General features: G+C 42.8%; 1 protein-coding gene across 1 annotated transcript in view; it reads right to left on the bottom strand.

The window, feature by feature from the left end:
• Positions 1-21,423, bottom strand: part of PEX14 (peroxisomal biogenesis factor 14) — a 72,344-nt gene that overhangs the window by 4,398 nt on the left and 46,523 nt on the right. Inside the window, exons 4-7 of the mRNA XM_001234696.7 lie at positions 13,005-13,127; positions 6,585-6,670; positions 4,123-4,225; positions 2,767-2,864 (exon numbers count right to left, since the gene is read on the bottom strand). Of these exons, the coding sequence (XP_001234697.3) occupies positions 2,767-2,864; positions 4,123-4,225; positions 6,585-6,670; positions 13,005-13,127 (410 nt within the window). The remainder of the gene's footprint in view (positions 1-2,766; positions 2,865-4,122; positions 4,226-6,584; positions 6,671-13,004; positions 13,128-21,423) is intronic.

Genomic DNA, 21,423 nt, shown 5'->3' with positions numbered 1-21,423 from the left:
TCAGGCCCTGTACTCTTTCCTATTACTGCACTTATTTAAGGCAATAGATTCAAATATTACATATTAACAACTGGTTTAAAACCACTCCCTCATTTCTCCTAGATCATGAAATAAAGAGTCAAATACCTGCATTCTGTGGTGCTTAGAGGTGGACTGATAAATTACGCCTGAAAGCTCCAAAAACTTTCTGCACTAGATCTGAACAATTAGAGCCACACTTGAGTTACCAGATTGTATCTCCAGGAAGCAGCTGGAATAGGCACTGTCTCTCGGATATTTCAAAGCAGTGAATGCAATTTGGTGGGGAAAGATGATAAGTAACTCGTGGAAGCTGCTGTCAGCACTGCATCTGAATTGCTATGGGATATCAGGCAGAAATTGGAGTAAGGTAACAACTGAAGAGAACATGCTGCAGATAATACTTTGGGCATTTTTTTTAACCCTTTTGGGAACTTGAAAAATGGGACCATCATTCTGAAAGAGAGATCACATTACGACTACCCCCATCCAAACACTGCACTAACTCCTGCAGTCATGGGCTGGGTATGGGACCAAAGAACACTCACTTCTAACACTTCCCACAGTAATTGCTGCTAAAAGCCAATAGGAATGAATGCATTTATGAGAGTTTCTCCAGAGGTAATCCTAGTAAATTCTCCGATGAAGGAAGCCAGGACTGGAATGACAAAACCCTTCTTGCCAGCTCCTACGAGCTGTAGCCAGGACTGCTGGTTTCTCCTTACTACCCCAGACTCACTACAACCAGAGTTCCCCTGGTGATGGGCAGCCCTGAGCACCTTCACAGCCAGCACCCTGCACAGGGACTTCTGGGCTGCAAAGCCAGGGAGCAGCTCAGCCTGTAGTAGCTGTGATATACACAGATGCGTTCCCTTGGGATTCACACTCCCAGCCCTCAGACAGCAAGAATCCAGGAGCCACTGTTCTGGCTCTCCAAGACCTTGAAAGCTACAGCAGCACGTTAACAAGGGAGTGATTTCCACTCACTGGCCTGCAAAGGACTCAAATTTCCAAAACACATATGGTGCCAGATGCCTAGGATTTAGAAATAAAATCTGACATCTGGGGCTTTTTAGCCAGTCTCTTTAAAAACAGTTGTAGAAAACTCAAGCCTTGAATTTTTATGTACGTTTTTTAATTACTTAAAGTCCCTCTTTTTAATTTTTTACAGCATGCCAGTAGGAGTTTGAAAAGCAGATATAAAAACTTACATTACAGCTGAGAAAACACAGCTTTTATTCTTTGGTTTGTGGGGTTGCCCAAGTTTGTCTTTGTACACATGAGGTTTAGATATCATAACAATGTGTGCTACCATTTCAGTGTGGGGGGTGGAGGGGGGGCAGGAAAAGCTTCTTGAAGACTTTCTAAACCACCAAGACTCTTATGCCCTTTTCCCTTCTTAAAGCTCAACATGTGGCCTTAATCTTAACACTTACGACCTGAAAACAGTTTTCCAATTTCCGGCCTGGCTCCAGGCCACTGACAGGCCACAGTTCCCAAGGAAAATTGAAGTAGAGTGTTGTGACCATAAACTGACTTTCATGGTTGGGTTTACAGCTGTGCCACTGAGGGATTCCTACTGTACAGTGTGCACACCACATCGTCAGCTGTGGCCCACCAGTTACACACCATCAAAGGGTTTGTATGAGATTAAAGAATAGGTACCAGGGGAAGGCAAGCACTCATGCTACAGAGAAGATTACAAGGCACTGTGTAAGGGATTTGATAGTAGAAAGAATAGTCTCTCCCTGTACTAAGAATACTGAAAGATTACTGGAACCTGAATAATCCCACATTTATGAGTGAAAGGAAGATGCCATCTCTGCCTGACCTGTTTAAATCCATCCCAACTCACATCTAACCAACACCTAATGGCTGACAGAATGCTTAGGCCAATAGCTGCAAATTAGTTCAGAGACAAGAAGTATTGTCTCATTGCCAGAAAGAAACTATTTTGGTGAAAATTAGTTACAAAAAAACACAGACAACAATACAAACCAGCTAGAACCAGTGGCTTTATTGCCAAAATAAACTGCCCATTATTTCCCTGCGAACCTCAACAGACAGAAAGAGTACTATTTGATAGAGCAAACTCTCAGCTACAGAACACTATTTTTCAACACAGACACCACCATTAGCTATGCATTGTTGCCACCAATGAACACAAGCCTGCATGCTGTGCTCGTGAAAATTTGCACCAGTAGAAGTGACTGCTGTTGCTACTGCTGAACTGCACCATCCACCACCTCACTGTGTTCGCGTCCACCATTTGATCCACATAAACTTACGTTCAGCAAACGTTAATGAATGTCAATGGATGCAATTTTTTCTACATGGAGGAATTCAGTGACACACCTTTGCTTCATCCACACTTCAACATCAGATGCCATTCTGTGAGACTGCCTCTCTGCTGCCAACTGTCACACAGCAGCTAAATGTAACAGAATATTGGTGGGAAGGTTTAACCTCTACTGCCATCCCATCAACATCCACCTCTGACATCATGGGCCAACACAATAAAACAGGAGGCATTACTTTTGGAGCAGCCCTCATATTTCCTTGGGTAGCCAGTTAGAATCCAGTGCTCTAAACAGAGCCTATGTTGATACTAGATGCAATGAAACTGGTGGGGGACGTTACAGATGAAGGCTAGATTGTGAACCTAATGAGGTGTTTTTCGTGAGGACACAAAAGAAGCCACGCATCTTCCAGGTGATGTTCTAGAAGTGAGGAACTGGAGGTGGATACCTTAGAAGCAGCCAGTTCTTGGGTGAGCTCCTGGATCTTCTGTTGTTGCTGGATTAGCATTTCTTGGACAGCTGCTAAAGTTGTCTGTAACTGAGTCACTGCGAGGGAAAAAGCAGGAGAGTGTTAAACTGAGATACATACACACACGTCCTTCCTGCTGTCTAACTACAAAGATGCCTCTATTCCTACTATATCTAATTTATCTATGCCCGCCTGCTCACTTTAATCCATATGATTTATCTGCACTATGGGTAATCTACCTGCACTGCATCTAACCTCCAGTATTTCTAGTTTATCTTTCCATTGTATAGATGTCTATAGCCCACAGTATATCCGTCCAAAACCTCTCCCTTCTAATTATATTGGTTTATGATTTGTACATCTCCCTGAACTTACACAATGTTTGTATCATTTATCTATCTCGGGCCTCACACAGGCAAACTCTGGGGCTAGCTCCAGCCTGGAACGAGGCTGGTCTCAGGACTGACCTCAGGGTATCATGAGAAATGAAGGATGCTTCTCTTCACACCCGCCACTAAGAAGTGTAATTAGCATCCTCCTGCTTCCAGCCCACCAGCTTTTTCACCCCGATACCTTTAGCAAACACTACTGAAAATCACACTTTTTTTCTATCCCATCAACTGCATATACTTTGTCCATTTTTCCTTTTAATTCAAGAGAGCACCCAGTATTTCCCTCCTACACCATAGCAAATACTGATGAACAACTGCTAGACTCCATCTCCCATCGCAGGAGAACTTTTTCTACTTTGGCACTTTATCCAAAGCTTCCAGGCAGTAAACAAGCTGATAAAATAAAATAAAATTAAAAACTCCATCGGTGTGACAGGTAACAGCTAATCCAGACCATCATTAGGGCATCAGGTAATGAACAGGCACCCTATAGAGTCAATAACAGAGAAGGTGGCCAAGGTCAGGGAGGCACAGTAATTACAGACTCTCCTGACCCCGCGTTGGATTTTCAGATGGAAAGTGGGGGGAAAACACCAAAAAAAAAAAAGCCCCTGAAAACATCAGAGAAGCAGAAATTAAAAATGAACTTTACAGCCCTCCGAAAGGCTGTCATTTTATTCCCCTTATTAATATTCTGAGGTTGGGAGCCTTTCCGTAAAAACATAATTAATTGAGGCCGCGCCGACAGTAAACAAGCAATTTCAAATTAAACCGAAATGACGGCGGCTTCATTTGCAAATGTGAACAGATTCTCAGAGCAGATAAATGAAGTCACCACATAAAGTGGAGATGTAGGGAAAGAAGAGGGTGGGGGTCTTGGCAGAATGGAGGATACAGGGAGAAAGGCTTTGAGGGGTGAATTGATGGAGTCATTAATCTTTACCTGTCTGTGTCACGCTGCCACTCATCTCAGCAATGTTTGACTCAATCCTCTGAAGTTGTTTCCTATCTTCTTTGCCTCCCATGATGAGGGGGAGTAGGTATTTCTGCATGGAGCACATATATTTTTTTAGGAAACAGGGATATGCAAAACAAATTTCTCATCCTTCTGAAACGACCTCCAAGCCCCACTATCCAAACCTCGGCCTTCCTCACAGAGCCAGGGATCATTTATCCACACACCTGGCTGAAGGAAGAAATGCCTTCTAACGTAGGCATTAAGAGAAATTGCAGAAAAAAAGATAGGAGTTTTGTGGTTGTACTTTGGGGGTGCTGAAAAACAGCTCATAACTCTGTTTAATGTCTCTACATCCAGAGAAAAATCTATGATATATGGGATACAATTTCAGATGTTATGCTTGTAAATGTAGGGATGTTAGCAGTATTTGAGCTATATCAACAAGGCAAGGAACGCAGAAGTTGGACGAAGAAGGGAAAGGACCTGGAAAGGACAGAGGAAGCACGAGAGAGGGAACAGAAGTTGTTATAAAATGTGGGGGTCTCTGGCTGGGGAGGGTTAGAGGGCAGAGATCTGGAGAAATGGAGATGTGAAGAAAAAGGAGATGGAGCAAAGTTAAGAACAGTAGGAGAGAACTAAGGAATCTGACTAAGGGGAGTGAGAAGCCAGCTACCATAGGAAGGGAGGCAGCTCACACAGCCACGAAACCTACATCATTCTGCCCTTGCAGAGGGTGGTCTTTGCCTAACAGGTCACAACTCTCCCCTGACTACCACGGATCCTTCTGCCAGCACTACTCATAGGAACTGAATATGCACTCTAAGATGAGCACAGCCAAGTACAACAAACAGCAGGTGAAAAGGAATGAGAGAAGAATGCTCTAGGATGTGGAAACAACCCTGCTGGCATCTACCAACTCTTCTTCACCCTGGCTTTTGATGCACGCACACACACCGTAGGGACATGCATTCAGAACCCTTTCTGAGGCTTTCTGAGGCTCATTATCCAAACTGACACGTGTGGGGCAGCACTCTTTTACACTTAATAGCTCTGGTTTAAGATTTCACTGTCGCTGTACGCAGCTCTTACCCTCACAACACATATGTGTGCACATATGTTTGCACTCAGACATTCTGAAAACTAAATAGCTTTTGATGACTTTCATAAGCAGTTCTCTTTTAGTTCTTACAGAACACACATGGACAAGTATGCCTTATCCTAGCATCCTATCTTTCATGTAGAAATCACTATTTGCAAACTCCCTCGAAATGCCGTGAAGGGCAGAGGGAATTTATCAACTGTCTCCAAAGATTTCTTACTCCTATAAAACAATATGGATCTCTGTTAGGCACACAATACGTCTTATGAGGTTTGGATAGACAGCAAAGCAAAATCTGTAAACAAAGAAAACGGCAGTAGGATGTATTAACAGCATTAGTGACATTATGCCAAAATTTTAATGTAAATCATCAATATGTGTTAGAGATGTGTCACTCAGTAACAGCAATGTGTTAAGGTCTGCAAGGCCCAGCAGCTGTTGTCCGAACATCTCTCTGGACACTGATCAGCCACACCACCCTTCACCAGAGTGAAAAGATCAGTAAGGCTGACATCACTTCTTTAACATAAAAAACAAGGGGACACCATAGCTCAGAAAAAGCCATCCTCCTAAGTCGTGTAACTTTGCTTGCATAGATAAACTACGTTGCTAAAGCTGGCCTCCTCCTCTTACTTAAAGATCCAGGAAATTAATGAGAAGATGGAATAAGAAATTTAGTTTTAAAAGAAAGAAGGCCAACTCTTGATTTATACTAAAAAAGTCTGTAGCATTATCTCATGTCACTTACCACAATGCTGAAAAGCAAATCCAGAGTGAACAAGTATGTTCAATGAGAGAAACTGCACAAGAAGTAAGGAGAGGCTCCTGTCTCTGTGGTACACAAGAGAACACGTGCTTGCTCTATGCTGGTCTAAGCACTCTGGGATATACCCAGAGTATATACATATGGCAGAGCTGGAAGTTAGCATCTTCTTTCAACCTTCTGACCAGTCAAAGATGACTTTGTTAACACAGGGTGCAGGATCAGCAGTGCACAAACCATTAGGCTGTGGATATGACAGTAATATCTGCCGGCCCATGCTCAGAAAATCCCTTTACTGACCTGTGCTCAGTTTCAATAAGTTTTTATTTATATATGTGATGAAAATGACCTTGCTTCTAGCAGTTAAGAGATCCGCAGCTGAAAATTATTTGATTGCTTGCCATTTTTTGACTGCACATTTTCATGTGAAGTGCCCACATTTCTCAGATATACCAATGGCAGTGGCAGTAAGAGCTGAGATCCTTCACCAGCTGAGAACCAATGTGAGCATTTGGACACAAGCAGCATAACCACATCCTCTCAGAGTACAGAATAAGCTGCTGAGAGCAGCAAGGGAGGTATTACCTTGTAAAGTTGGTGGAAGCCAAATGCAATTCCTGCCATTATGATAGCCAGAGCCCCATAATCTCGCCATCTGGAGCCAGGTGGATCTAAAAGTGAAAATCAAGAAATAATCATAGGAAGAAGTGCAGGTCCCAACGTTTTCAACTGTTCTCCCAGTATGCCCATTTTGTCAGTGAAAAGAGCACTGAACAATGCTAGTTCTGTTTCTTAGCAGGCACAGCCTTAATGGATGGGGCATTAGGATGCTGGTAGCCTTCAGGTACAGCATGTAGGCTCCCATCCCTACAACACTGAAACATCTGCCCAGACATCCTCATTGACACTGACCTTGCTCAAGGTGTCAAAGGGAGACAAATCACAATGGCTGTTTCTCCCTACTCTTTCCTTGCAGAAGGCACTCTGAACCTCACTGCATGCACCCCAGACAACTGTGGTGTCAGTGCTTGCTAAGGTTAACTCGTTACTTGAATACCACTTCCTCTCAGTATTGCAATTTTTACAAATTGAGGACAAAGCCAAAGCCTCAGAAGAGTGCAGAGAAAAGGAAGAAGGAAGCGTTAGGTGGAAGAAGAGAAAACTGTTAGGGCAATAAATGGGTTTATAAACACTGGATTAGCAGTTACAGCCGCTTTCAATGAGGAAGGATACAGTGTCTTTCAAGGCTGTTATTGTGAATAGGGATCCAAGTGCATACAAACAGCAAAGACAAAACATGCAATTAAATATCTAAAGAGAGACAGGTAAAGGAGAAGAGAAAAACTTGAGACATGTAACATGCAACTCTGCACATGATCATAAAGGCTCAACAGAACAAAGCAGACATGGCACGCTCTGCTCCTCCAAGCAGAATCAGAAGACACCTGTAGTTTTCCACCAGCTTTATCCTTTCACCTCCCTCACAGTTCCCTTAATGAATCTTGCACTGCCCCCGGTTTTCTTTAATAAAGAGGATGCAGAGTGATCTTTCCTGAAGTTCAGTGGCAGGATGTGGGCAGAACTGATGAGGAGGAGGCTGGTGTGCAGTCTCTTAACCAGACAGATCCAACTCTGTATGTGACCTGCAATGTCTAGGGAATGCATTCTGTTCTCCAAAGTTTCAGTCTGTGCTTAACTGGCTGACGTGGCTGGAAGCTCCTCTCCTTTCTGCTTTGTTCACCTATTGCCATTTTTCTCCTTGCAGAGATCTTCTTCAGGGATTTCACTGCAACGATTATTCCCAATCCCAGCCCCCAGGTCCTCCAGACAGGCTCTGACCCAACCACTGGCACCTCCACCTTCTTGCTACCTTTAGGATACAGTTTCTCAGATTATCCACTGGCCAGAAATCTGAACAAATGAAAGCAGCTCTGCCAGAAACCCGTGAATAGTAACACCAGCAGTACTTGGGGCTGATTTGGCTGCAGTATTGGAACTTAGGCACACGATCAAATTATCATAACTTTTTAACATAATGAATTAACACACATCAGCTAAGCTGCAGTAACTGGCTGCGTACATGTCAGGATTTAAAATGATCTTTGGCTAGTCTTGCTGCAAACCCCAGCCTTCCACCCCAGCTCCCCATCCTCACTCTGCTCCCACGGCTGTTTCTGGTACCTGAACTCTTAATTCCCCCCAGCGTCCAATTTCTGCCTCGAACTCCTGACTGAAAGCATCTTTCCACGACAGTGCTGAGCTGCCTACTGCAAATGGTTAATGAGGCTCAGAGGTCGGTGTGCCCATCCGCAGCCTGTCCTGGGCTGTCCCCAGCAGCAGTGACCCCAGGGCAGGATGGGCACACCTGTAGCACCCATCCACTCTGCCCTTTCACCTCCCTCATCTCTCGTTCCGTTCTTGCAGTGCTGGAGCTAAGAACATTTTATTGCCCCCTGGTTTTCATTATTAATGAAAAGGGACCAGATTGATCTTTCCTAAAGTTCAGAGAGTCTATAAAGACAAGAAGCTGAAATGCCATTTTACTCGTTTTAGAGATGTGTGAAATAATTCTGTCTTGTGGCAAAAAAAAAAGTGAGGGGGGTGGAGAGGAAAACTCAGAGCGTGAGGGACACAGTACAGACTGTGCATTGACCACATCAATATTACGATGCTACGAAGAATGTCACAGCTCTGCCTGGAATCCACGTTCCATCTTCTTTCTGTCTGCAGTGGAGGGAGGGCTCCAAGCGGCTCAGCTCACACTGACTTCAAATCCCCCACTTGTAAAGCTGGGAGAAAAATTCAGAGGGAGCGAAAAAGCACTCAGAGCCCAGCGAGCCCTGCAGGCAACGAAACCCCTCCTGAACAGGCACAGGAACTGGGAAGGCACTGAGCCTTTCTGCCTCAGAAATCCTGGGAAGGACACCGACATTTTCTCCAGCTGTAAGTCTGTTTCATTTGCAACAGCAACTGTAAATTGCACTTCCTGAGCAAACACTATTTTGAAGATCCCCACTCACCTCGGAATTAGTTTTCTTGACATCAATTAATTAGGCTTCGTGCATCCAAGTAAGGTCAGCCCCTCGCTAACAACCACATATAAAACCACAGAATCTGAGGCCAGAAAAGGTGATTTTTGGAGAGCAAACAGCGAACCCATGGAGAGGAGATGGGAAAGAGCGACAGGGGCCTGGATTCCAGTCACCATTTTTAATTGTAAGGACAAAGCAGCCTGTGTTTTACAGCCTCCCTCCTAATGAAGACACGGGGCAGGAGGAGATGCAAAAGGCAAGAGAACCCATCACAGCTTATTTTAAAGGCGGTGTAAAATCTCTGCAGAACAGCATACATGGAGACCATAAACACCGTGGGGAAGAGCACAGGCAATGCCAAGAAGCAGCACACGGCTCTGCACACCTCGCTCAGGAACTCCCCTGAGTTTGTGTGTAATTAGAAAGGTTAGAAAGGTAAAAAAAATATATAAACCCAATTAATCATTTAAATATTTAAAGTCAGATTTTTTGTCCTCACGGCTGGATTAGTGTATTTCATAACGCCAACAGCAGACAACCCTGGGTTTTTTTTTTCTTTTTACTGGAGGTTCATTTTAGAGCATGTTTAAACTAGTCAGATTGAGTGATGCTTCCAGCAACTAATCGCATGTCAAATAAAAGATATTTTATGTAATAAATTACCGCTACAAGTAATTCAAATGTCATTTATCAGTTTTATTATCAGTCAGGCAAAGTCTTGTTTCTCTACATTAATCAAATTCAAGATTTTTTTAAGCTTTTTTTTTTTTTTTTTTTTTTTAAGCAGTTTTGACACCTCTTGGCAAAAGTACAAACCAGAGGGAAGGAGTTACTCCTCCAGAACAGGGAGGGGAAATAGGAGAGATCAGATTAGGCTAAAATACAGTGTCAAGAAACTTTCAAAGCGTCGCTCTTCTCTCTTTCCCCCCGACGTGACTTAAACCAAACCCAGGAGTTCAGCATACCAGAACCATGCTACTGTGGCTGTGTACAAATACACTTCTTGAACTCTTACAGAAGAAGAAAGCACTGACATGAGTTATTTCCAATGAAAGACTTGAATGTTGAGTAATATGTACACCAGCAGTAGAATTTGAGCAAAAGGAAGTATTTATGTGGTATACATTATTTCCGGCAACTTCAAAAACAAGAATAGCCCGAGTTGCCTACAGCAGGGGAATATCAAGCAAATAAAAAATGTGCACAGGATTTATTGCTCCGACTCACAGGAGTGGACATCCTACACTGCAACTGCTGGTAAGATCACCAACTCAGCTGTTTGCTTGGCAGGAACTCCTGAGATGGTTCTGAAGCCACCCTGAACTTCTGTACCTGTAACCCACAGTTCTAACAGTCCTTGTTGGTAGGGGAACAAAGAGAACTTAGGTGTCTCAAGTCACTAGTGACTGCTTTGCAGCACAGTACCAAAACAATTTCCCTCCTTCACTGTGCTCTGTATGTGTATTTTTCTCTCTCTAGTGTCATGATTTGGTCTAAAGGTATCAAAATTACTCAGAAAAAATTAAGAAATCAAACACAAAGTGTTTCCCACTCTCAGCTGCTGCTTCACAAGAAACTCAGATGTCTTCTATAGAAAAAGCACATGTAACCAATAATCTTGTCACCACTTCCAGTATTAAGATGTTCCCACCCACAAATCAACCTTTGGATTTAGCAGTGTACCTATTTCATTAGTCCTTTGGCTATCGACATTCACTGACACTAGCTGAATGTTTATGTAGACCAAATGGTGGAGGTGAGCACAGTGAGGAGATGAGTGGTGCCTTTCAGCAGTGCAGACACTGACAGCGGTCACTTCTGCTGGTGCAGATTTTTGTGAGTGCAGCATGCAGGTTCCTGTCCATTGCTGGTGAAAATACACAGCTAACGGTCGTGTCCGTGCTGAAAAATACTGCTTTATAGCTGAGAATCTGCTCTATCAAATAGTATTATTGTGCCCTTTCTAGGCATTGTAGTTTCCAAGGAAATCAATGGGAGGCATTACTTTTGGAGCAACCTACATATTCAGCTATTTCTTCTTTTTATACATCCATTTAAAGATTAAACAGAAGGTCTACAAAGAATGGCTGGAGAGGGGAGGAACAGAATCCAATCAACCTACTGCCACTGCTTCCCAGATGTTGTGGGCTGCTAAACAAGCCTGGCTCACAGGCAGAAGCTTTTGGTTCAGATTACTTAAAAAGCACTAATCAGATCACAAAGCTAGAGCATAAGTTTACAATCAAAACTCCTAAAAAAAGCTCGGCTTTGGTGGTATTTTTATTCACCTTCAGTTTCTAAGCATTACAGAATAGTATTTTCTGAGCTCTCTTTGGAGCAGCTCCTGGGAGCTGTTTGATTTTTAAATATTGGTTAAGATTCTTAACCTACTAACAAGAAACAGGGAGCTGATGCTCCGAGGAAAACCAGAGTAGTAAAAGGGGAAAAAATTGATAAAGCTGTAAGGGTGAACAACAACAGTGCTTTCCAGTTTGAATTGCACACTCCTTTCCTGCTGTCCTTGTATTAGCGCAACACTACAAAGTAAGAGAAGATCAGCTCTTGCACTGCTCAGTTCTGATGGGAGATAGCTGAACAACAAGGGATGGCACTAACATGGATCTGATGTTGATTCTTTGGCAATTTTGCTGTTTCTTCAGATTTTGCTTTTCTGGCATTTTCTATGACTTCAGGTGTTATAAGCTCAGCAGGCAGAATGCAGTCCTGGAGCTCACAGCACAACCCAGTACAACTGTAAGAAATGTTCCAGCTCTGAACTGAACTCCATCACAGATGTTTTTCTTCCCAGACTGTGGCAAACCAGAGCATTTCAAAACCCAGAGAACGAGTCCAGCGTTATCTCTAACAATAGCAAAACTATGTCATAAGCTAATAAACACAGCCCTAAGCAGACTGTTTCACCGGTCAGTATCTGAGCTAGAACTGCTTAGGAACAGTATCAGAATCCAATTCCTAATACTCAGCAGGTAAGCAAAGTGCTTTGCAAACTGCCAGCCACACATGTGAGCTGAACAGCTTCTTTTGATGGATTTTTAATGGTGTGTACTTTGGTTTTTATTGTTTGGAGCTTAGATACTTTTTTGCGAGGTTTATTTTAAAATGCAAATGTATATGTAAATTCTAAGCCTACAGAGATTATGTTGGGACTTTAAAAATTCTCTGGGAGTACATTTTGTACACAAAATCATACAATCCTATTCACTCCGTCTACGCAGCATTTCTGCTGTCACCTCTTACATTAAGATTGAAGATAGAAATCTTGATAAAAATAAGCATCACCCCTAACTGCTTATTATTATTTGTAACTTCAGAGCACTCTTAGAACTCAGTCACACTTACAGTCCAACGTGTCAGACCTTAAATTCATACATGGGAAGTCACAGACTAAGTCCTGAAGACATTATATTCTGATCTACTATTCCTGCTGAAAATAAACTTCTTTCAAGTATCTATTCAAGGCATTAGCTGTTCAGTTGCTTGGTGGGTTAAGAAGTTCTCAAGCACAGATGAAGTAATGATGCATTTTTATATCACCTTCCATCCAAGAATCTATCAGCTCTATCGTATATTAGTGATCTATGTGTTAGGAAACCCTACTGTTGAAGGGAAGCATGACCCTTAGTTTTATAAGGGAAAACTTTGTCACACGCTAGCTAAACACTTTTTCAAGTTCTTAGAGCAAGTCAGAAGCTAATTTCTATTGACTATAACCCTTCATGACAAGAAGTGTCATAGGCTGGTTTGTGTTGGACTTTATTTTTGTCGACCATGATCATTTGTATCACATTTTCCTTGAGTAATATGGAATTGTGGCTCCATCTCGCCACAGACATCAATAGCTGTGGAGAGCACTCAAAGTAACATTCAGTATGTGATTCTGACAAAAATTACAACGTTGTTTGAACTGAAATCTAGGATCTGGCCCAGAAATGTTTTCCAAGGGGTTACTTACTATATACCACGGGGTGAGCAGGCTGAGCTGGCACCAGCTGCGAAGAAGGACCTGGGGACTGCGGCTCATCCGCGCTGGTGCCCGACTGCTGAAAAGCCAGGTCAATTTCTTCATCTGTCAGGCCTGGGGGAGCAGAGGAAATGAGATCACTTTAGCACCTTTACCCACTTGATGCACACATAATTAAATTCCAAAGCAAGGCAGAACCCTTTCAAGCTGCAAAGAATTTTGTCACCAACTTGAGCAGTACTGCCTCCCCAATTTTGGATTCACTGGAATCTCTCCCTCTCTCTCTGCTGCAATTTAACCTTAAGCGACAGAATATTAGCCTCAACGCTACTTCCAAATGTGGCTCATTCAATTTCCTTAATTTATCCTTGAGTTTATTGCTGCTTTTGAAGTAGCTTTCTATTGCAATTCTCCATTCTTCCTCCGAAAAAAAGATACCATCAACTGCAAATGTGGCTCATTTTAATCTGTAATGGTGTAAAAAAAAAAAAGAGGGGAAAAAACTAACAATAATGCATGAAAACAGACAGGGAAACAAAAAACTAATTATTGGGTTAGACGACTAATTAGTCTAGATCGTTTCCGAAGACGGGAATAATTTGCTTTATTTTATGACAAATGCAGAAATAAAAAGAAAAAATCAGGACTGACTGTGATTAGTATGAATGGGACACAGAATGCAAGGAGGAAATAAAACTATAACAAAACAGATCAAAACAAGGCCAAGCCCAAACTTTCAGCTCAGCATCGCCCCAGCCTACTGCTGCCTGATTAGACTGCCCTAGGGCAGCCTGGGTTTTATTTCACGCGGAGCTGCAGTCACAGTGCACACATGGAACACGTTGGTGCAGTCACTCCTGCCATCAGGAAACGCCAGGATGACCATCTGTAATTGGCCACAACATGTGGAAAGGATTTGGGCAACAAGAGGGAAAAGAAAAGCAGCTACGGGATTCACGGTGACCAGCATCTGTGCAGAAAGAAGCACAGCTGGATTATTTTTCCTAACAGGAGAAAACATCCTCTAGAGAAAAAATTCAGTGCTCAGATGGCAACCATGATGTGGGGCAGGACAGCTGGGCGTTATTTGTATGTTATTTGCCTGCACAGAAGCAGACAGAATGCCAGCAGTCCTGATATAAGAAACATCTGAAGCAACTCGAGGCTTTCTACTGCACATGCAGAGTGCATGAAAAAACATCCAGAGGTTGGAAATGCAGCTACAGATTCAAGGGAAGAGATTTAGAAAAGGGGCAGACCGCTTGATTCTCACACAGGTGTTGCAGGGATTAAGTGTGAATATGACAGCAGTGGGAGAAAATGGGTGAATTCCTTCTCTTCATCATCTCCACTCGAGGTCCACAAGAGAGAAGTTGGGTGGTTTACATCACTGAGTACTGCTGGTGTCACAAACAGCACCAGGAACCTGACGTTCCTCATCCCTGGTCCTGCAGTCTGACCAAACCCCCCCTTTATTTTTATTTGATGTGTGCCTCACATAGTAAGGAACCAAAACCACACATGGCAGAAGGGAACAAGACTCGCAGTGAGAGTAATAAAAGGCACATGGACACGTCAGCTCAGCCTACTGCTCTGGTCACAAAAGCAGTGTCTAATCCATGTTAAAAAGATAAGTCCTAATAAGAAAGAAACTGTTTTAACCAGCTCCTAATTATTCAATATAGGAGAAACCATAAACAGATGCCAGCGCTGCAGATCACTAGCAGCTATGGAATCTCATCAAGATGGAGACAGACACACAAGATAATATAAGCTGCTGGCTGCAAATGTAGCTCCTAGCTACTAGACTGGGGGCATTTTGCTCTACTTCCATGCAAGGATAACAAATCTGAAAATATTTAACACTTAGGAGCATTTGGGAGTTATAGAGAATCCTCTCCTCATTCTACAAATGAGCAGGAAACGACGCTCACTGCTTCCCAACCACGCTGCCCCTTTGGTTCTCATCTTGCTTGAGAAAAGACCTGAAGTCTATTGCAGGTAGAAGGCCCTCCTAGTATCAATGTGGGTTTGTCAGCTAGTGACACTCAAGTATCTCTGTTTCCACTAAAACCCTGCCATGTGGTGAAGAAAAAGCCAATGCGAATAACAGAACGAAGGGAAACCTTTTGAGTTCAATGTAGTGCAAATTAAAATTGTCACTACCTCCCTGGACTACTCTGCCCCATGAAGCTCTCATTCGTGGTACCAGAGGTACCATACAAAAGAACATCACAACTACCTCCCTTCCTCATCACCAGAGAAGACCAGGAGTGCTGTCACCGTGGAACACCTCCTTTTTATTCACCTGAACAACATGTTTCCAAGGTGCTGCCATCGAGGCCTCCAAGCACCAAGGGAATCATCTCCCAGAGCTGATTCCTTAAGCATGCATATGGAGCGAATCTGCACTGCACCTAGGCTGCTGTGCATTCAGAAATATACTTGTCTTCAGGGCTGTCACTTCTTGCACACGCTAACAAAATGGTTCTAAGGCTGTCCTTGGGCATTTAGAAGTAACTCATCAGAACTCCCTTTGGATTGATCTTTTTTCAGGCTCCCCACCTACACCCGTGTATGCATACAGTACGAGTGAGTTTTCTGTGCCCCGAATTATTCAACCTCCATGTATTAATTGCATAGAAAAGTGTGAGTTTCTCAAGCAGCTCAAAATGTCACCCGCTCCAATATCTCACCAAGCTGAATTTTATCATAGTTCTAACACTGGATTAAATAACCCTGATCCACACAATGTCTGAATCTAGCAAGAAGTTGCTAACTCCAAAATAACACCACTTCCCCTGGATGCAAAAGCTGTGCCACGAAAACCAGAGCTTTGTGTTTAATATAACCCGCTCTCAAATCAGCACGTCAAGGAAATAACCCCACTGTAACAGAAGAATTGCTCTACATGCATTTTCTCAACGCTTCGGAAAACAGACGTTTCAGTCGTCCTAAAGTTTCAGCAAGATCAAGACCATGCAGAATGCAAAAGGTTAAAAGGAACAATAAAGGAAACTGCCAATTGTAAGTGAATTATATTTGGCTTTGAAAGCTGAGCCACAGCTATATTATAAAAGGCATCTCTTTGCGTTGTTTACCATCACCCTGACTAATGCAGACCTTTTTTTTTGTTTTAAATAATCTCATGCAAATTAGACACACACTTCCTTCCAGTTGATTGCTATCTGCAAGGAATAATCTAACCGCAGAGGGTACTGAGCAAGGACTGAGCTGAGGAGAAGGATGCAAGGAAGCTGTCTTCACAGCCCTACAGAATGCAAACCTATTCCCTTCCCCCAACCATCCATCTCATTCCTCTTCTGCACCACAGCCTTAGCAAAGAATTAGTCATAATTTTCACAAAGCCTTAAAATTTCCTTTCCAGGTTTCAGAGTGTTGATTTGAATTATCCAGCGCCCACGACTGTTTTGCATTCCAAGGTCCTCGCTGACCCTCCTTTGTGATTGCCACTGCTGCCGCTCCGTTTTCAGGGATCACTCAGCCTCTGTAAATTGTAGTCAAACACACAACTAGAGAATAAAATGGGTTGTCAAAACATCCACCTTTGGTATTGCACAAAAAGCCCCTCTGCCCAAGAACTCGCGTCCTTTTGTAATATCCACTGCTAGTTAATTTAAGGACCTTGTGTACATTAAAATATTTCTCCTCTTATAATCACTCTCAAGTAGAGGAGTACTGCTAGGCATACTCTGCAGATGAGGAAGTGAGACATACAGATACGAGAGGTGCTCCAAGGGCAGAAGCAGACCTCTGGCACAGTCAGAAACTAAAATTCCGGAGATGTGAGCCCAATAAATATAAATCCATCCTTCTCCATTTTCTGGACAAAACACAGCAGCATTTAACCGCAATGCAAAACCCTTGCATGAGCTTAACTAGATGAACTGTTAAGGTTTTTCATCTTCTCTGACACATCAGTGACAACCCCTTTCTTCCCTTCCCATCCACTGAGCCTGTGTCTCTTTTCTCCTATTCTTCCTTGCTTTGCTCAAGCCAGTAATTCACACAAGATTTTCCCAAGCTAAAGGCAGCATTCGTTGTAGGGATAACATTTCTGGTTAGGAAGACAGAAAATATTCTGGTGGAAAGAATTAAGCACCTTTTGTGTTTTTCCAGCTTTATTATTACCTCTCTGGCAGACCGCCCCGGAGCCATCATCACACCTCCCCTTCTGCAGAGACAAGCAAAGTGGGTTTCCTGTTGTTTGCCCCACATGTGCACACACTTTCTAGTCAGAAGAAAACAAAATAGATCTGGACAACTTGTTTAGTGACAGCAAACTACACGACCACACCAAGCTTGTGCACGGGAGCACGTGACTGAAAGGAAGACCTACTGCAGACATCTCGAAAAAGCATTACGCTCCTGTTCCTGGAAGCCACTGTGTCAACCCTGCTCAGAAAGAACATGGACACATTTTAAAAGAATCATCATAAAAACCTTCTGGGATCTGATCCAGACTAATGATTCCACCTGTTCAGTCGGCTACATGCAGTGCTGTGTGACTCTATCTGTGCTACGGTCCATTCTGTGCTTAGTTCAACACATTTCAAGAAGTCAGAAGGCACACTCTCCCAGTCTGTTTTCTTCCACCATCGTTCCTGTGGCTTTCACGAGGCCAAATCCAACCTGACACTGACACATAACCCAAGGTCTCAGAAACATCACTGATTCCTTTTTCTTACCCTGCGTTTACATTAAGACCCTCTATTTGAATGTAAACATCCTACTGCTGCACTTCCAACTGAGATACTGTGGAAAGGAACCCAAACATCAAAGTGAAAATCAGTGGTCTCAATTGTTTGGCAGAAAAATGCAAAAAATAAAAACCATTTCAGAAGTTACTGAAAGGGCTTTGAATTCTCACTGCTTAATACATCCAGGAGACTGCTAATTATGCAGTTCCAATCTCTAAGAAACACGATATGCTTCTATTCAGAACCGATAACGATGCTCAGAGCTCAGTAACACAGCACTACTACTGTAAGGAAGGAAAACCTGCCTGACAATGCAGTGCTAAGAATTACAGCCAGCCAAGCAGGGAGGAAGAGGTTAAAACCAAAAAGTACGTTGGCATTACAAATATAAATAAATAAATAAACCTGGCAGCAGTTTCTCTTCCTGACCAGGCTTTTTGGAGTCTATAATAAAATGAAGTGTAATGGAGGAGAGGAGGGCAATGTCAGAGGGTGAGGGTTTGGGAGAGAGGTTGTTAAGTATCTCCCTCTCCTCAGCTGTGTTTACTCCATTTACAGGACCCCAGGTGATTGATAGGGGAAAGAAAAGCAAGCAGATAGTAACCCCCCTCTGGGAGCACCAGCAAAGAGGATAACTCCCGACACCAGCCAGAGCCCCAAACTCTCCTTAGGCCACTAGTAATTAAAAGGACAGAGCAAGATATGCAAACCAGAGAAAAAGAAAAAGAGGGATTTTTTTATTTATTATTAACATTTTGTTGGAACAGTGGAGTGCAATAAGGACTCTCAGAGCAGTTAAAAGTCGTCGGGTGACCTGCAGACCCCTATTTCCCAGAGCCTTGTATAAAATTGAATTTTTTAAACATAAATTACACGTAATGACGACACTGTAAAAACTAACAGTAATGGAAAGCTGTGCTGTATTTCATTAGCCTGTATTATTCCGTGCCACCTGATCCAGCCGGGCCTTGTTTATGAGTTAGTGTGTTAGCAGATGCCGATGGAAGCATTTGCTTCGACCTTGCTCTTCTCATTGGGGCATGAAATTACGACGGCAGCACCTTGATATTACAGCCATAAATACAGTAAACTGCAAATTTAAGCCAACGGCTCCTATTGTCTCCGAACATAAAGCTGATCGGTATTTATTTAAAAGGAGAACGAAAAAAAATATTATATATCACCTTGTTTATGGGTCCAGTCCCCCCCCTCCCCTAATCTGCCTTATTCACTTGGTTAAATACTAAACAAACAAACTAAATCCTCCCTATTTTCTACTGATTAAATATTCTCATGAAATGAGTATTGTCTTCAGAAAACTGGATCAAAGTATTTTCACTCTGAATAAGAAAGGGCAACCTACTTGCGTGGCATGTTTTGGAATGGAAAAAACTCAAACAAGTACCACAACTTTTTCTCTTCTTTTTCTATATAAGGGAAGTTCAAAATACACAACGAAAAGGTTGCTTCTGATCACTCGTCCATGTTTGCGTGTAACGTGTACGTGCACTCAGACAAGAGAGAAACGTGCTTCCTTCCACTCGTTTCCTATTTAAAGACATCTCCCCAGTTAATTCTATTTCCAATGGAGGAGGAAAGGTGTAGGAAAAAAAAAAAAACTTGCAGTAAGATTAATAGGAGGATGGAAAGAATGCCCAGGTCTCCTCCAAGGCAGCAGACAGCAGGGAGAATGCCTCACTGTCCTATGGGCACTGGGGGTAAATACCCCTGGTCACTGACAGCACACCCACTGAAATTCATTAAGAGGAAAAAAAAACTCAAACACAAAGGCAAAAGGACATTGTGATATCACAAAGCACATCACAGCATAAATCACAGCATTATACACCAGCGCAAAATGTATTTCCCTGGTTGTTTCAAGGCAGGGAAGATACTGCTCCACTTGCAGCGAGAGAGGTCAGGACTCCCTCTTCTAAGCAAAGAAAGCTCCTTGCTCATATGAAGTATGGTATCTCTGCTCCACACAGGACAAAGAAAGGAAGGGATACCTCAAGTAAAAGTTCCCAATACTATGCTATGTATTTTGGAGGCTGAAGCACCAGGAGGAGAGTAGGAGGAACACCACCCAGGACTCTGAAATGCAGAAGTCCTAACAGATGCACTATTATCACAGCCTGAACAAGGTTTGGACGCCTCATTTTTGAATTAATCTACAGCAAATCTTCAGCTAGCAGCCCGCATCATTCAGCAGGCACGATTTCTGCTTCACACAAAGTTCAAACTACAAAAAGGGCAGCCAGCAACATGACTCTAAATCAAACAGGACATGCCTCAGAAACCTGAAGTGCAGCACCAGAAGCCACGTTACAAAGCCCAGCTACCTTCCTGTGCAACGAGGCTATGCAAGAACACAGTGAGACTTCAGTCTTGGGGAGCTCTTCCTGAAGCACTGTCTGTATTACAGAGGCATTCTAAGAATACCACGATCAGCAAAAAAAAGTGGGGAGATTTCCTTTTGTCATCATCCTCGGGTCGCTTTCCTGCAGCCTTTCCTTTCTGCTATCACACACAAGAAGAAGAACAGCATCTGATAGAAAATCTCTTTCAAGTGGACGTTGGTGGAATATATCAGCACCTGCCTGTGACACACTGATGAAGAGGCAACACGTGGCCGGGCTGGAAGCCAACACTGTAAGACGGGAATGCAGGACATCCCATTCAGCCAGCACCTGATGCAGGAATGCTACCTGGGGAACAAAAACCCCTGCATATTTTAAATTATTTCAAATGATTATATTCCTTGGGTTTGAAGGCTTTGAAGACTCTATGCCAAGATGCCAATTCCCAGCTAATTTATCAGGAATGGAGCACAACCAAGGCTCTATCATTAGTTTAGAAGAAGTCTGCAGAGGGCAGAATATCCAGATAATGAAAGAGATGCTACTTCAGTAACCGTAGTGCTGCCATAATTTGCTACCACTGCTGCCAACCTCCCTAGAAATAAAGCTATGCATTCAGATACACCAAATGCATAAGTTTCCAAGCATACCCCAACCTGTGATCTGCAAATGCTTGCTGTTATTCCTACAGAGAAACAAGTCTCATGGTGACAGTTCTCATCTTCATTACCAGGATCACAATACCGCTTAGTGCCCCAGAAGGCACTCACTGTGCCAGAAGGCAGCCAGGCCCCAAACACTCAACAGTCTATGTGAATGAGAGGCTGGCAGGGATGACATAAAGGAGGGCATGTATAAAGGAAGCAACTCACCCACAGTCCACAGCAGGTCTATGAAATTTTGTTCTTATTCCAGTGAAAACTACAACAAGAAACATTCTATGAATGTGAAAAGATATTAAATCCTTCTACAGGTTCATTTCCATGGGCAGAGCAGTTTGGAACACTGCATATAACTTCAAAAACCTAATAGCTTGACTTCATTACCACAGCTTTTAAAAAGAGCTATCTCAGAGAACATTTGTGCTTCATATACTTTCACTTAACGTGTAAGAAAAATATTTTGTTAAACAGCTTGTTGAGCAATAGCAACAAAATGATCGGCCTTTGGCTACTCTTTGATCTGTGATAATACCTTTAGGATCTTTTAACGAAAAAGACAAAGGTTGTCCTAAATTCAGGTGAGGTAAAATTGGCAATATAAGAGGTTTGGTTTTGTGCCTTCAGAACTCTAATTTTACACTCCATTTCCACCTCAGATGAAACAACC

Source organism: Gallus gallus, chromosome 21, assembly GCF_016699485.2.
Source record: "Gallus gallus isolate bGalGal1 chromosome 21, bGalGal1.mat.broiler.GRCg7b, whole genome shotgun sequence".
Taxonomy (NCBI): domain Eukaryota; kingdom Metazoa; phylum Chordata; class Aves; order Galliformes; family Phasianidae; genus Gallus; species Gallus gallus.
This window is presented reverse-complemented; position numbering and strand designations above follow the sequence as displayed.